The 16,978-nt window shown below is 34.1% G+C and overlaps 1 protein-coding gene across 1 annotated transcript; it reads right to left on the bottom strand.

Annotated features, from left to right (window-relative positions):
• Window positions 1-5,667: 5,667 nt before the first annotated feature.
• LOC126815788 (suppressor of fused homolog) lies at window positions 5,668-16,648 on the bottom strand. The gene is made up of 11 exons (XM_050541725.2): window positions 16,459-16,648; window positions 12,321-12,455; window positions 11,373-11,509; window positions 10,721-10,949; window positions 10,333-10,405; window positions 9,620-9,803; window positions 9,089-9,185; window positions 8,763-8,906; window positions 8,436-8,574; window positions 7,548-7,616; window positions 5,668-6,623 (listed from the first exon to the last, which is right to left on the bottom strand). Exons 1-11 carry the CDS (start codon window positions 16,629-16,631, stop codon window positions 6,552-6,554), a joined length of 1,452 nt encoding a protein of 483 aa, XP_050397682.1. The 5' UTR covers window positions 16,632-16,648; the 3' UTR covers window positions 5,668-6,551.
• Between the last annotated feature and the right edge of the window lie 330 nt (window positions 16,649-16,978).

Raw genomic sequence — 16,978 nt, 5'->3', positions numbered from 1 at the left:
GTAGTACTGGCCTGTAACACGCCCTGCAACAACATGTAAAGCCGTTCTTCCAGCAACAGTGATTCCTCCCCACACCATAACAGAACCACCCCCAAATCGATCATGTCTAATGTCGTTAACGTCTTGGAAGCGCTCGTTTCGACGACGCCACACCCTCCTACGTCTGTCCAAAAAATCAACAGTGAACCTTGACTCATCTGAAAACATCACATTGCTCCAGCGTCGATTATCCCAGTGTTGACGATCCCTACACCAACGACGTCTTGCCTGAATGTGATGATCTCTCAAACAAGGGATCACGCGAGGACGTCGGGCGCGAAGGTGACCCCTATGCAGTCGATTCCGAATCGTCTGGCCACTCACTCTCACACCAGTGTCTGTTTGAAGACGAGCGCTGATCTGATTTGCTGTGATGACACGATTTCTCAAGGCCAAGGTACGGATAAATCGATCCTGGGCTTGAGTTGTCGCCCTTGGTCGACCTGAGCGTGGTCTGTCCTGTACAGATTGTGTATCACGGTATCTGGACCATAGCCTGCTTATGACAGACTGAGAAACATTCATCGTCCGCGCCACAACCGCCTGTGTTGTGCCGATCTGTAGCATGCCAAGGGCACGTAACCTTTCATTTTGGGTAAGCCGACGCATATCAAAATTTGTTTTCTGGTCACTAAAACAATTAAACTGATGTTTCCACCCTGGAATTCAATGCCACAATGACTGTAACATTCAAAGTCAGAGTCGTGCAAATCTTGGGTTGGACCCCCATGATGATCCCAAGCATCACCTGCATTCCATGCGGTAGCTATTGGTGCGTTTGGGCGTCACATGTAACTGGAAATGTTTCTTCTGTTAGGTTCTATAGTGACTTTTTTCGTAGTCATTTGCATATTTTAGTATTATGGCCCCAAAATCAAATATCCCCTACTTTTTTTGAATAGTATATTATACACCTTTGGTTGCAGGCACCCTGGATCTCGGGCTCTAGGTTTCAGTCCTCCAAGTCTATAAAGTTTCATATTTAGTTTTGTAAATTTGTAATATAAACAGAAAGACCAACTATTTGATTTATGTAAATAATAAGTTTACGACCAGTGCTGGAATGAAGGTATGTTTAAACACAATTGGGCAAATCCTATGTTTAAGACTGCAGTGCATGTAAGAAAGGGTTATGATGACAGTGTCAAAATATTATACACCTTTGGTTGCAGGCCCCCTGGATCTTGGGCTCTAGGTTTCAGTCCTCTAAGCCAATAGATAAATCCAGCACTGTTTATGACCCAAAAAGTCAGAGGGAAGGTGGACATTAGCCCAGCATAGGAGCAGAACAGTAGGACGTTAAACCCCATTTCATTTCATTTTATTTCTGAAGGACTTTGCTTGATGAATATGGGTGCTTATTTTAGAAATGTTCATTGTTTCCAAAGCCAAATGCCCCTGCACTTTTTATCCAAAATAGATATAGAAATTCTGATGATATTTCCATAGGTGTGGATGATTTTGATTTCCTCTCCTAAATTGCTTGATAAGACTTTGGGTACGTTGTATAGGTATGTTGCTAGGATAGTAACTAATATTTGATCAAAATAGCAAGTGATGAATTTCATCTATATTTGGTAGACATATTGCTGGTTTAGGGGTCAGTGGAATTCAACTGAATTTTGCAGTCTATTATGGTGCAGACCAGACAAAATAGTATTTTGTGTAATCAATACTAATCATACAAATTAATAAGTGGGTATTTTGACACTGAGCTCTCGAGATGTCGCAGTCACAGAAGCAGTTTTTCATGTGGTATATCAATTCCACAAAGAGAAAAGAAAAGAATACTACATTGGTTTGATATGTATATATTTATCAAGATGATAGATATATGTATCAATGAACAAGGTAAATAAATACCTTTACTCTGAGTCATACCAAATACATCATGCATACCTATATCTTATACATGTATTCAAAATAATATATATATTTATACATGTATTCAAAATAATATATATATTTATATATATATATAGACAGGGACTAATTCTCAATATATAATATTATTGTGTGACCAGCATAATATATCAGTTTTATTCTGATTTATAAAGATCAAAACTTGGTCTATTCAAATACATTGTTTTGTACTTGACAGGGCTCACACTGGCTTTCAATTTTTTTCCGCCAAACTGGATGATAATTTTTATATAAACAAGCGAACAGTGAGGCTGATGGCCACCACTGAAATCCCAAAATAAATAGATGACACATATTAATTGCACATTTAACTTTTTCAAAAGTACTGAGCAATCGAACTGATTATCTATACTTAGTCTAAGCATAAAATGTTCACAACCAAACTTAGTCAAGGTTTTGAAATACCTGGCAGTGAAACTATACACTTAAGTTTCATCACTCTCCATCAGTTAGAATCAAAGTTATTTTGTCCCAAAGCATCAACCAGTGAAACTGCTTAGCTGTGCTAAGCTTTAGTGGGAAATGTTACGGTAATCATTGAACTCAGTCTACATCAAGTTTAAACATTCTACCTCAATTAAAAGCAGAGTTGTTATGTTCCAAAGTCTTGACCAATCAAATTGCTTTTAGCTACTTAGCCTAAGCAGAAAATGCTCATTACCAAACTTAGTCAAAGTATTGATGTAATGAAATTATACATGTTTCATCACTCTCACTTAATTAGAACTAAAGTCATCGTATCCCAAAGCATCAGCCAATCAAATGGCTTATCTCTGCTTGCCCTAAGCAGAAAATGCTCAGCATCGAACTCCATCAAGGCATTCTCCTAATGAACACCTATACCACGTTTGAACATTGTAGCTCAATTAGAAGGCGAGTTATTGTATGTGACGAACAGACCCATTTTAATAGTCCCCTGCTTTCTTTAAAAGGCGAAGAACAAATAATATTCAAAAAAAAATTTCTGCCAACTGGAATATTTTATCTGCCATAAACAAGACGTAACAATTTTATTTCTCAGGTAGGCCTACTATAAAACAATTGCTGGTATATACAACATCTATTTGCACACCATATTGCACAATACATTTTCAAATCTCATCCAAGGATTGCCAATTTTCTATAAATTTATGTTTTGCGTGCACAATAGGCCTATTGTTATTTTCAGCTACCTTGAAGGAATCGGAATCCCAGATAGGATATAAATTTTGATATTATTTGTAAGATATGCTTACAATTATACTCATCTATCACTTTAGACCATTTTGACGTTGGTAATAGCATAATATGAAGCAAATGGTGGATCATCTTCTCACTCGAGAATCGGCGCTATTTGACTCATTCTTGCGTTTCCCATCAGTGGTGATAATACAGTTTGAAATAATAATATCCGACTAGGTATGTTTGTATATTTTACATGCCGTATGAAGCCACAGTTTAACTATCAAAATAATTAATTCTCCTCGAAAAGAATTGACAGCCATTTTGAATATTTCCTTCTTTTTTTTTCTTTTTTTTTTTTTAGATGAAACGGAACATCAAATAATCACCGCTTGGATTAATCATTTGGAGTAAATTATGACTTTATAGGCTTTATATATATCAATGCCAATTATCAATCAACTAATCATTAATCTGAGATAATTGGTTAGTATTACTTATTGATGTGATCCGGATACTTAGAGAGCTAATTAATTTATAGTATGCCGCCATGTGATTGTGAATGACACTCGTAGGATATAACAATTTTCAGATATTTTTTTTCGTCAGTTCCCAAAAAAAGAATCGCCAATACCCCACAACATTATCAACACTTTCATATTGGTGACCAACAGCATGAGCCCTGGTACTTGAAATTGAAAACAAATTATTATGTCTATAAAATCCAATACATTCACAACTGCCATTTTCAAATAAGATCAACATAAAAATGAAAACAAAAATCAGATTCAATAACAACCATCAAATGCAGATCTTATATCAAACTATTCATGTATTTTTTAACAGACATAAAATAACCTAAAATATTTGATTAAGTATTGCATTCATTTCATTGATTTCTCAAAATCATCAATGTAAAATAATAGCAAAATAGATGACAGAAATATATTTCCACATGACTTAACATCAGAGAGATCAGTTCTTTTGTCATCCAAATCCTTAATCAGAGATGCTTCTTTTCACCAGAAAGAAACTGCAATAAATTTGATTAATATTGTGCTAAAAAATACAGCAATACATGTAGGTCAGCTACCTATTGCATAAATTTTAAAAATTATTAAAAATTAAATAAAATATCAAATCTTTAAAAGAAAGGCTACTCCCCATAAATGTACATAGTTTATATAAAACCACCTTTACTCACATCTTTAAAACAACAAAATCATACTTCTTTAAATTAAAATAATTATTTCATTTAATTATTTATTTTAGTGCACCCTGCCTTATTTTAAATGTATATGTTGTATACTATTCAAAAAAAGTAGGGGATATTTGATTTTGGGGGCATAATACTAAAATATGCAAATGACTACGAAAAAAGTCACTATAGAACCTAACAGAAGAAACATTTCCAGTTACATGTGACGCCCAAACGCATCAATAGCTACCGCATGGAATGCAGGTGATGCTTGGGATCATCATGGGGGTCCAACCCAAGATTTGCACGACTCTGACTTTGAATGTTACAGTCATTGTGGCATTGAATTCCAGGGTGGAAACATCAGTTTAATTGTTTTAGTGACCAGAAAACAAATTTTGATATGCATCGGCTTACCCAAAATGAAAGGTTACGTGCCCTTGGCATGCTACAGATCGGCACAACACAGGCGGTTGTGGCGCGGATGATGAATGTTTCTCAGTCTGTCCGGCTATGGTCCAGATACCGTGATACACAATCTGTACAGGACAGACCACGCTCAGGTCGACCAAGGGCGTCAACTCAAGCCCAGGATCGATTTATCCGTACCTTGGCCTTGAGAAATCGTGTCATCACAGCAAATCAGATCAGCGCTCGTCTTCAAAAAGACACTGGTGTGAGAGTGAGTGGCCAGACGATTCGAAATCGACTGCATAGGGGTCACCTTCGCGCCGGACGTCCTCGCGTGATCCCTTGTTTGAGAGATCCTCACATTCAGGCAAGGGCCATTGGTGTAGGGATCGTCAACACTGGGATAATCGACGCTGGAGCAATGTGATGTTTTCAGATGAGTCAAGGTTCACTGTTGATTTTTTGGACAGACGTAGGAGGGTGTGGCGTCGTCGAAACGAGCGCTTCCAAGACGTTAACGTCATCAGACATGATCGATTTGGGGGTGGTTCTGTTATGGTGTGGGGAGGCATCACTGTTGCTGGAAGAACGGCTTTACATGTTGTTGCAGGGCGTGTTACAGGCCAGTACTACCGGGACAACATCTTGGCAGTCCATGTTGTGCCGTTCGCACGACGTCATGGCCGCCGTTTCATCTTCCAGGATGACAACGCAAGATGTCACAGGGCCAGGATCGTTACAGGTTACCTCCAACAACAGAACATCACCACATTACCTTGGCCAGCACTGAGTCCCGACCTCTCCCCCATCGAGCATGTCTGGGACATGCTTGGACAGAGGTTACGTCAACGTCAACAACGTCCTGCCAATGTCCAAGAACTTGCTGCTGCGTTGCAACAGGAATGGGACAATCTGGACCAAAATGACCTTAGACGTCTCATTAGGAGTATGCCACGTCGGATCAATGCTTGTTTGGCAAACAGAGGAGGATTTACCCGTTACTGACTTGGTTGTGATGCTGTGGTAACTTTGCTGTTTGACCCCGGGTATCATTTTACCCTTATAATGGTCAGTCTGTGCCTTACTTAGTCTAACGATCATTTGGAATAAATCGATGAATGTGAACTTCATTTCATTTTGTCATTTGTTTCTTCATCAGTTTCATTAGGTGACTTTAATAACACTTAAAAATCAAATATCCCCTACTTTTTTTGAATAGTATATTATTATAACTTGTATTTATTCAGAGTTCAGTAATTTTATATTTTGATTTTTGTGAACTGTAATAAAATGTTTACTATGTACATGTAAAATACCAAAATACAAATATTTAAATTAGGTAAAAAAATTCAACAATGAACTTTGAACTGAATAATGATAAAAAGCTACAGAGTTCTTTCATCCTGATGAGGGTAAAATTAGAAGCCTGGTACAACAGTACACATACTGGAAGAGAACACAAGTCTTTCATAACCCACATATATTGTAGTGTCCATGAGATTTTAAGAGAAATGTTCACACAGCACTACATCTCCAATACACTCAAGAAAATGTCTAACTTTTTGGCTTCATGACAAAGATAAGTCAGGATTCTATAATTCATAATAAGATGATTCACATTAGAGTATAATGATGATATCCATTGCACAATCACTAATGTATTTAGCACAGACATGATCCAACAAATATACAATAAAATAAATAAACAACCATCTTTAGTTTCATGGACTCTGATAAACACAGTTTAATGTTTTGATTCATGCACCAATCATTATATGACAATAATGTCTGCCATCATACTACACCATGTCTAGTGTTTTTACATTTCATCAGGTAAAACAGTTACACATAATCTCCTTTCCGGCCAGCTGTATGTTTTGGGATACAATGCCTGCAAAATATTAGAAATAAATTGAACATTTTATACATTTCATATTAAAGATACATTATAAAAGAGGTAAATTTGCCCATTGCCGGTCTTTTTCTGCCTTCAAAAGTTATATAAATGATTATTTAAACATTTATTAACATCAATCCAATTTTAAGAAGATTAGAACATTGCTGCCATTTACATGTAACTATAAAATAGATAATCAAGACTAAGTCTTGATTGTTAAGTTCCATTGCTGTGATAATAAACAATCTACACTACATTTTGTCAAAACTTCAAACCCTCATCATAAACACACAGACTAAAGTAATTTGACGGAAATTTTCAATATATTCATTTTTCATTATCTATTTTTGAACTATATTTAAACTGCTAGCTCTATATCTAATTCTCACATACATGTAATGCATCTTTAAATAAAATAACTGAATTGGGCCCACATGGCATTACTGTAAAAAATCTTTTGAAATTAGACCACTATTATATTTACATTAAACATACATTATGCAAGAGCCTAAATCTGCCTATTGTAATTCTTTCTTTAAGCCTGAAATGTTATCTAAATTATTAATTAGACATTAATTAACTTATCCAGACCACAATCAACTCTCGATGTCATCGCTAGCCTGCGATTTATTTACTGGATTAGGATCCGATCTGCTGCTCTACGCTCATTCATGATTAAATCAAGAAATAGATAATCAAGACTATGTATTTTATTGTATCGACATTAGTAATGATGATCGAGGCTAGGACCAAAACTTAATCGCTAAATTCTCGGTTCAAAGTGGATCAATTTTCAACAAATTCCCTTTACATTATCTAGTTTTTAACTATTATAGTGGGAATTGCCAGCTCTTTATCTAATCTTCCATAATGTATCATTAAGAAAATATTTCAGGAATAATTTATTATAAGACTTACATCATCAGGATTTGATAATTCTTCCAGTTCATGTATCATTTCATCTATAAAATCATCTGTTAATAACACCTAATAAACAAAATCACACACATTACATATATTTAACATACATATTTTATCAGCACTTTTTTCTCCGTAAGATGGGCACTACTTGCAATCATCCTCTATTCTCTGCCAATTTGTACAGTTTAATACACTGGGATTAAACATTTCTTTCCCACGAGACACCTTTCCCCCAAAAAAATTCATGTGCACGCCATAAAATTAGTATATTATTCAAACCCCTATTTCCAAACATGGCTGCGCAACATGACAATAAAATTGAACAGACTGCAGATTAGTTGACAAGTACATAGTCAACAGAGGATCAAATTGTGTGTTTTGTTGATAATTTAATGATGGATGTCTGATAGAACAGTAAAAGTTAATTATTATGAGGGAATCTTATCGATTGACGAGAACAGGTTCTATCTCAGCCCATTTATATAGTCCATGTGTCAAAAGATTCTTCTAAAGCAAATCCGCTACAACTGTAGTACCGTCATATATAAGAGCTTTAATTGATCTTCAGAAATAAAGGCAATCAGGTACAAAGAACTGCTTTTCAAATTCAAGTATTATATTAAAAGAATAACACAGAAATTACATTAAATCTTTAATTATATACAGTGATATTAAGGTCTTAAAAATACACACTAAAGATTAATAAAACTTGCAGACTCTAAACGGATTAAAAGATATTAACATCCAGATAGTGTTTAAAACAAAACAAAGGTGATGATCCATATATGCAGATTGCTACCTTTATCTTCCCATTTTTGCTACATACACATGTGTATTTAGCTTCTCTGTATTCCATACATTTTCACAAAATGGGGAATTAATTACCTGTAACCACATGCCATGAGCAGCAAATGGATGTTCTTCATCAGCAAATGAACCCACGACACTAGATGATACAAATGTTATAGCTACATCATTTAACACACTTTTAAATGTAAAATGTCTACCATGCCGTAATCGACCCCTGTAATAATAGTGAAAATATTTTTAATCAATTTAAACATAACTAATCTGAGTCAGATAACTGTAATTATTCCACAAATACTGTATCCGTTGCATACCTACTAAAAATGTGGCATGAAATTAATACAAAAATATAAATGTCAATTTAATAATTTCTTGCATAACAGTATAGAGATATAAAAACCTTACCTAAGTGCTAATGGTAATAATAAACCCGCTTCTAAATTAAATTTAAGATGAATAGCATCTAATGATCTTGTTCTGGTTAATTCTGTAGGACCTTCTGAACTGACTGTACTATCAAATGATTCTTTTCTTGATTGATTACGATTCCTATAAATAAAATAATACATTGTGATTTTAATTAAAATCTGGTTATGAAATTTTATAACATTGAAAATGTGTTATTTACAATGGAGGTATCATTGAAAATAGTCCTCGGTGGACAAATAATAACAGTTGATGTTTTAAACAATGTGCTAGAGTACTAGCAAAACAAAGGAAATAGATCTTACGTATGAGAGTCAGCTTCTTTTCCTTCTATTTTAAATGGAAGATTAGTTCGACTAGTACTTAAACCCTTTTTCAAAGTAGCTTTAATTTGTTCAGAATCTGAAATAAATTTTAGTCAAGAAGTGAACAATAATAAAGTTGACAATTGTAGACAAAAGAATTACCGTTTGCAGCAAATTCACATTCAATCATAAAATTATATATGACATTAAAGATTATCTCTGTTAAATGCCAACTTTAGATCACTAACTTAAACAATTCCTATTAATCTTAGGCAAATTAAACGAAATCGTTTAATGCTACAGCCATCACATAATTCTTAAGTGCAAGAACTGATTGTAATTAACAGAAAATTCTGAAGATCAATCGATTTCTTCATCTTACTTATGTCAAGAACACATACAATTTTTAAAAAGATCAAATGATAAATGTAGTCTCTACAATGTTCACAAAATATAGTGGATAACAATCTACAAAATCACCACATTTTAATAAGTGATTCAACAGAAAAGAAATAAAGGAGTTGAACTAACCATGATCTGAAATATGAGGTCGACCAGCTGAATCATTACTTCCACGTCTTCTATTGTCATGTATTTTATTTTCCTTGTCATCATCGTATTGTGCATCATTACTTCCAGGTTCTTCCCATGAACAACGACTACTTACACCACTTAAATTAGAACCTTCTTGTTCAATACCTTGATCTACTCTTTCCTGAAACAATCAATTTCATATAACATTACTCCAAGACATACCATAGGTTTCCTGGAAACTAAACATACGTCCACAGCTGTGCAGTAATCCAAGCAATTTATAAAGATTATCGAACTATGAATAGAACATAACATAAGATGATTTACATAGCAAGCAAGGGTCATACATGTAGCTCTGAAGGTAATTTAGGGAAATTGTTGAAATAGGATTCTTCGTTTCAGTAATTTAAACAATGCATACAAATTCCAAGCTAATCAGACAATCATTTTTGTCAGCAGAGAGTTCACTAGATTAAACCAGGGACATAACTTTAGACATAAGCAACAGAAATTGTTAAAATTGAAAAGGTTTCTTTGTATATAAATTTGCATTAATTTCTTGTTTTAGGGTACCGGTAGCAATAAATTATATCAAAACAAAATTCAAGAACTGAAATGAAAACCTGGGACTAAATTAATTGAATGTCAAATTAACTCCGGAACTATTGAATGGCAATGAATGCTAGGGTAGCAGAAGTAATAATTCCTACCTGTAATTGTGGATCAATCTCAAATATAGTTTCTCCTCTTCTCATGTCTGTTATTAACCAAGCTCCACCAGCACTGTTTGAACACAAACATGGTAGATTGTACATACTTTATTTATATTAATTAAAAGATTCGAATAGAATTTTAATTTTCTTTGACACTTTAATCACATCATTATAAGACTAACATATGGTATTTTTTTTTATTTCTATGGTTATGTGGACCTCAGAATTTTGCCTGGAAATCAGGATTTCTACCTGCAGGCCCCTCAAAAAGACAGACACTAAAATCTATATGTAAATACATTGTAGTCTCAATTATTTCAGAGTACATTGAATAAAATTTCAGATACTAGAAGAGTAACACAAAGATGATCAATCTTTTACTTACACTGATTTGGATCTAAGTAATTCTATAACACCAGGACCATTCCAGTGTTGTGATGCCCGTAATTCTTCACTACATACTCCTACAATCTGTACAAAGTTAACCGAACCAAATGGTGTTGTAATGGGTTGTAATTGGGCATCTTCTGTCATTAACATATGTTGTATACGAGATTCACTACCATCTAAAGGAGTATGCCATGACACATGATCACCACTACATAATACATTATCTGAAAAATAAAACATTTCTCATACTTGAAAATAGCTAAATATATTAAATATTATGTACTAATGGTAACTGCTTTTATATTCAATTAAAATATAGTAAATTCTCCCTTCAATGCATTCCCAAGCTATTTTGGACTAAATCTGGGAAATCACTCTTCAATAACTAAAGAATTGCATTCAAAGTTGTAATCATTTCTCATTCATATATAATGTTTCATTTAAACTGATAGAACATTCAGACTCCAAGGAATTTACAATTATTATATTTGGGGTGTATACCTTATTAGCCAAATAAATGCTAAAACGTTTTCAAATAATTGAAACTCTTGGATATATAAAGCCACATGCCTAGTTTCATCAAAATCTGATATACATACTACATATACATTCCCGTTATATGTGTGTGTAAAAAATCAGAAATTTACCTGACTGAAAAACATATCTAGCTAATGATTGCATTAAAGCTGCTGGCCAGGTTGGTGGATTAGCTTCACCTGGTTCTCTTTTTAATCTAAATGTTAATTCAAAGCCATAACCACTGGGTCCTTCATTTGCTGAGCTTCTGTAACAAAAAATATAATATAATCTTTAATGTTACAAGTAATTAAGTTTAATAACATACGGCCAGTAAAATGTAAATAAATAGATTTCTTTTTTTCTGTCTTGATTTAAAATATATTAGTATAAATAACCTGCTGGTGCAGGTTATAATATTCTGTACTTCAAAATTAAACAATAAAAGAATATTACATACATGTATAATATTGCTACCCTATTCAGTGTAATGCAGCTCCCCAAATGTGTTCAGACATTCAAATTTTAGGGCAAAATTAATCATTTACAATCTGATTAAAATACAGATCTATATTTCGTTTCATTTTTCTATACTTTCAATGGCCTACACTACATGAAGATCTGACCGGTAGTACTGGAAGGTCGCGCCAGGGGTCTACGAGTGGCTTTTGACCCTATGACATAAGCGTTGATGTTTCTAGTGGTTTATCCACAGTTCTGTGCATTGCACGCCAAGAACTCGCCATAACAGACCGTTTCATTGGCTAATCCCTCAGTTCAACCAGAATGCTGGTTATATAACAACTCTTCCAGACCCTAGTTTAAAGACAAGTAAAACGAAATTTTGAACTATAAAAAACAAAATGAATTAGGATCAATGTTTTAATCAGACTGAATCATTTATGGCCTGTGATTCATGATTTTTTAGCAATGTATTATGTTTGGTAAATATTCATTGATAAATTTTAGTAAAACTTTTAAAACGCTCCTAATCCTATCATTAAATGTTTTATCAATATCGGTACACATGTAATGTATGAAATTACTCAATACACAGGTAATTATAAAAGTTTACTTACTCATGCACTCTACCATCACCATGTAAATCTGATAAACCAAAACTAATATAATGCCAGTGTGGTGGAATGTGTCTTTCAGGATCACCATTATTAGAATACATACTAATATAATCTAATGGATCTGGACCATTTAACCTGTTAAAATATAATTCACAAACCATGTCATTAACGGAACGGAACTGGGGCTTTTTCACAAGCTTTAAAAGACAGATATATACGGTATCTGTAAATTGTGAACAGTTTGAAATTTACAACCTGAACATTTTGACATTTGAAAGGACTCTGCCATACAACATTTGAAATAATATTTCCTATTTGTGCATATACGAACGTATATTTCAAGTGCACATAAGATGGGTGGAAAAACTTTTTAATGGGTGTAGCCAGTAATTACTATATCAAGTTCACGCCAATCTGGTTGAAATTAATTCAGCTATCTTCACTCAAAGTCGTAAAAATTGACCTTCCGTGAAAACGACTTTGTCAATTATCGAAAACACTCTTAATCCCCTCAGACGCCAGTGACGTCACAGTGACCGAATGCATATTCGGAATGTTTATTCCTTAATTACCTATATACAGCCGGTGGTGTATTCTTTAACGCCTGAAGGATTCATTAATCCCCCTAATTAAATAAAACAATTGACTACGGAATAATTTGTTTTGTAATTCATTTTGATTTAAGATCCAATTTAGAGTGCCTACAACTTTTAAACTTTGAAGTCTTGAACTCTTAATTAATTTTTTACAATATGGAACTTATTGGACGAACACTTTTAATATGTAAATAATATACGGGTCCAGCTATGTGGTTTTTACTGCGAGCACTTCGCTTTTCCACATAAAGTGTAGTGTCGTTAATATCTGTCATTAATTACTCAATCCGACTATAAAAGTTATACGATGTCTGCGATATCACCTCGGTGGAAGTGGACGTAAATTACAACTAACTAACAACAACAACGATGTTATACAGGCATAGGCCATAAATTAATTTACACGTTGGTGTTAGCAGTGAGTGTCAGTGGGATTAAGAATGTTGATTAGGTAATTATCTTTTTTTACGCCGGCCAGATCAAAGACGTCACTAAGTGGAACGTGTGCGTAATACCTCACGAACGAACTAATGGTAGAATCATACACACACATTAATTGTATAAAATAATTTAGTTTTACTAATAAGTTGTTTAAAATTACTATATATCCAATAATCATTGCTCACCGGTGTTTTTGTAATCAAGTAGCCTCGTATTATTTGTTGATTGGCGTTTAAACAACATTTAATTGATGGATGGATAAAAGTGGAAAGTGTGCGTAATACCTCACGAACGAACTAATGGTAGAATCATACACACACATTAATTGTATAAAATAATTTAGTTTTACTAATAAGTTGTTTAAAATTACTATATATCCAATAATTATTGCTCACCGGTGTTTTTGTAATCAAGTAGCCTCGTATTATTTGTTGATTGGCGTTTAAACAACATTTAATTGATGGATGGATAAATGTTTTTGATACAATTAGGTTATAATGTCTAACATCGTTTATCTTCTTTATAATAAAAGTATTTTACAATTGCATTGACAGTTTTATCACTCACCAAACGGCACCAGGAACTACACGAATGATCCCATGCAATTTTCGTGGCGACGTTTAACTTCATTTACTACACCCGGAGTACATGGAACGGTACATGGTAATAAGATACCAAGCGTTGATTGGCAGAGAAATGAGTGCGATCTATTGTACATGTTTATTATGCATAGTCATCGGAAAATTCCATATTCACTGTAGTTGTTCTTTATGTATAGAAATGGTTTTTATTATTATATATAGCTAATAATGAATATATCGACAAATGACTGGCACCATTTGTATTTCTGTACTTAAGTTTGGGATATCAAGTATTACGAGGTTATCCAAATTACCAGTAAATGCGCTAATTTCTTGAGTCATCTTCATTTGACACGTGGCCTATTTAAACAAAGGCAGCTTAAAATGATCTACGGCATGATACGGCATTTTAAATTCACTCTAAAATATTCCAATCACAAATGTCTAATCTATACCAATGAAAGACGATAATTCGGTGATTATGATCAGGCCAGTCACGTGGTAATTGGACCGTCAATAGACGCTTGTCCAGTTGCCGTGTGTATTGATAGTGCTATATTGTACATACAGTGAGATATTGTATAGATAATGTATATCCTATGTGTAGTGCCTGTGACGTCACCAGCCAATCAACCGGATTAAGGTCGTAATTGAAAAATCGAAAAGCGTTTTGGCGTGTCGGATACTTAATTTTAATCAGATTGGTGTGAACTTGCCGTAAAGTTGATATAATGACCATGGGCTATGCATACATGCAATTTAGATTTTTGATCTTACGTGGTCTTTAAATATCAGTGAAAATATTACGGTCTTTCGATCGATCTATATTTATCCTGATTGAATTCAATCTGATTTTCTTCCACAGTGAACAGATTATTTTAATATTAATTGATCAACCAAGTGTCATGTGGTAACAATACTACTTTAATATGCCTCTTTGAACAAAAATACCCCCTACCTGAAAATAATCAGCAGAATCATCTATATTCAAATAAATAACTGCCCATTTAGAATATTTAGTTTCAAACTCAGCAAGAGGTACATGTTTTTGTCCCACTTAATACCAATCAACAACCAAGATGAAATTATTATACGTTTGGATATCACTTGATATCAATATCAATATCAATTATCAATGTCGCCTACATGTTGTTATTACTGTAGAGTATTACGCCTCCTCAATGATTTTGCCAATTTCAGATTTATTTCCCGACCATACTGGAACTAAATGTCAAAGATAGCTTTCACATGTACATGTACATCACTCTCCTTGGAAGCTCTGAACCCAAATTACCAATAAAATAAATATTTCATTGGTCTACACTGCATAAAGTTCTAATCTAACTATTTTTTTTTTATCAGATACAATATCTGTTTTCATTTAAGTCTGATTTCAATATTTGTGATTATTCTATTAGACTACCCTTAACCAATATGAAAATAACTCCAACATATATGACTATTACAAATTCTGTATCTAAATATAAATATAAAGTGACCACAAAAAAAATAATGCAATGTAAATAAATAAATACACATGTACTTGCAAGGAACAGTGACTAGTCATTTGGATGGGTAAAAAAAGAGTAAGCTGACACAAAGATCTCTTCACATGTAGGAATGCAAAATAAGAATAGACTGCATGGAGTATGCTCGGCATCATTAGCCTGGATAGTGTAGAAAAGTAGGACTTTAAACCCAAATTTATTGGGTTGTGAAGGGTATTAACTTCCATCTTGGGTATATCACTCGATAGCCTATAGCCAATAAATTGATGAGTGTCTATAGCTGAACAAAATGGCTGCCCCAATCCTGCCTTGCAGCGAGCTGCCTTAGATTGCCATACACATATCATTAAAAATGGCAAAACATTACATCACTTATATCATGAAAAATGAGAGAGGGAGATAGAAATGGGGTTTAACATCAACTCGACACAAACTAGGTCATTTTGGGACTAACATATGGTTCAATATTATTTCAATAATTCGTTTGCGCGTAGGGGTCTTTAGCAGTGGGAGGAAACCTGAGGACCCAGAGAAAACCCACGAGGTTGGACAGGCGACCTTACCTCTTGTCAAGTACAACCGGGGAATCAAAACCACAGTGTCCACAGCAGTTGACTCAATGACAGACCTAATGATACAGCACGCACCCACTAACTATTCGGCCATCCAACCCCCCCATCGTAAAAAAAGGCAAGACATCAGATTAAAAATCTCCAGACTAAATTCTAAGTAAGTGGGATTAGGGCTGGAGTGGGCGTTAACCATCAATTTATTTTATGTCACCTTATTATAGAATGAGAATTATTCAATAACCATAGTAAATTAAGTTATGTATCCCAAATATGAACATATTGGACATGTATCAAACCACATATCTTCATGGTACAAAACAATAAACAAACTTTTTTGTCCGGCAGAATTCAATGATCTTATACTAAGTTATAGCCCTGCTTATGTACCCCAATTGAAAACCAAACAAATCATCATAGTGAAATATAATCAGTATTTTTACCAATATTTTACTAATGCTGTGACTTGTAACGGGTTTGGTTGGCTCGGATAAAGTCTTCGACATGCTGAGTAAATTGCCTCTAATCCAGGAGGGGTTGCTGGCATTGTAGGTTGACTGAAATTAGACGAAGAAGAGTAAAAATGTTCTCTCTCCTCCATTTTGGCATTTGACATTCTATTCACCTCCCCCGGCATCAACACGTGAAATGAAAACAAAAGAAATCTAAATATTTTATAAAGCTTCTTTTAAATTGCGTAACAATCGTCTTAAACCACGATTTCTCAATGAACTTGAAATTATCAATTACAATTATTCATTTGATTTACATCGAATTATCATTCACCGGTATGTCAAGCCATTTGGCGAAACAGCCAAAACATTGACCACCCAAGAAGTAGCCTCGTTGAACCAGCCCACTAAAATTTGGTTACCAGTGACAGAGCTGGATTATCAAGACTAACCTATCAATTACCAATACAATTTTAACAATCTTTCTATGGAGCCTTTGAAATGAAATATA

This window comes from Patella vulgata, chromosome 3, assembly GCF_932274485.2.
Source record: "Patella vulgata chromosome 3, xgPatVulg1.2, whole genome shotgun sequence".
Lineage (NCBI taxonomy): Eukaryota > Metazoa > Mollusca > Gastropoda > Patellidae > Patella > Patella vulgata.
This window is presented reverse-complemented; position numbering and strand designations above follow the sequence as displayed.

Excerpts from the sequence above, each read along its gene's own strand:
- LOC126815788 (XM_050541725.2), bottom strand. The coding sequence starts at position 16,631 with ATGTCAAATGCCAAAATGGAGGAGAGAGAACATTTTTACTCTTCTTCG. Across the intron at positions 10,950-11,372 it reads TAGATATGTTTTTCAGTCAG|ATAATGTATTATGTAGTGGT; the intron begins GTAAATTTCTGA and ends TTTATTTTTCAG. Across the intron at positions 9,804-10,332 it reads AGATTGATCCACAATTACAG|GAAAGAGTAGATCAAGGTAT; the intron begins GTAGGAATTATT and ends TGATTGTTTCAG.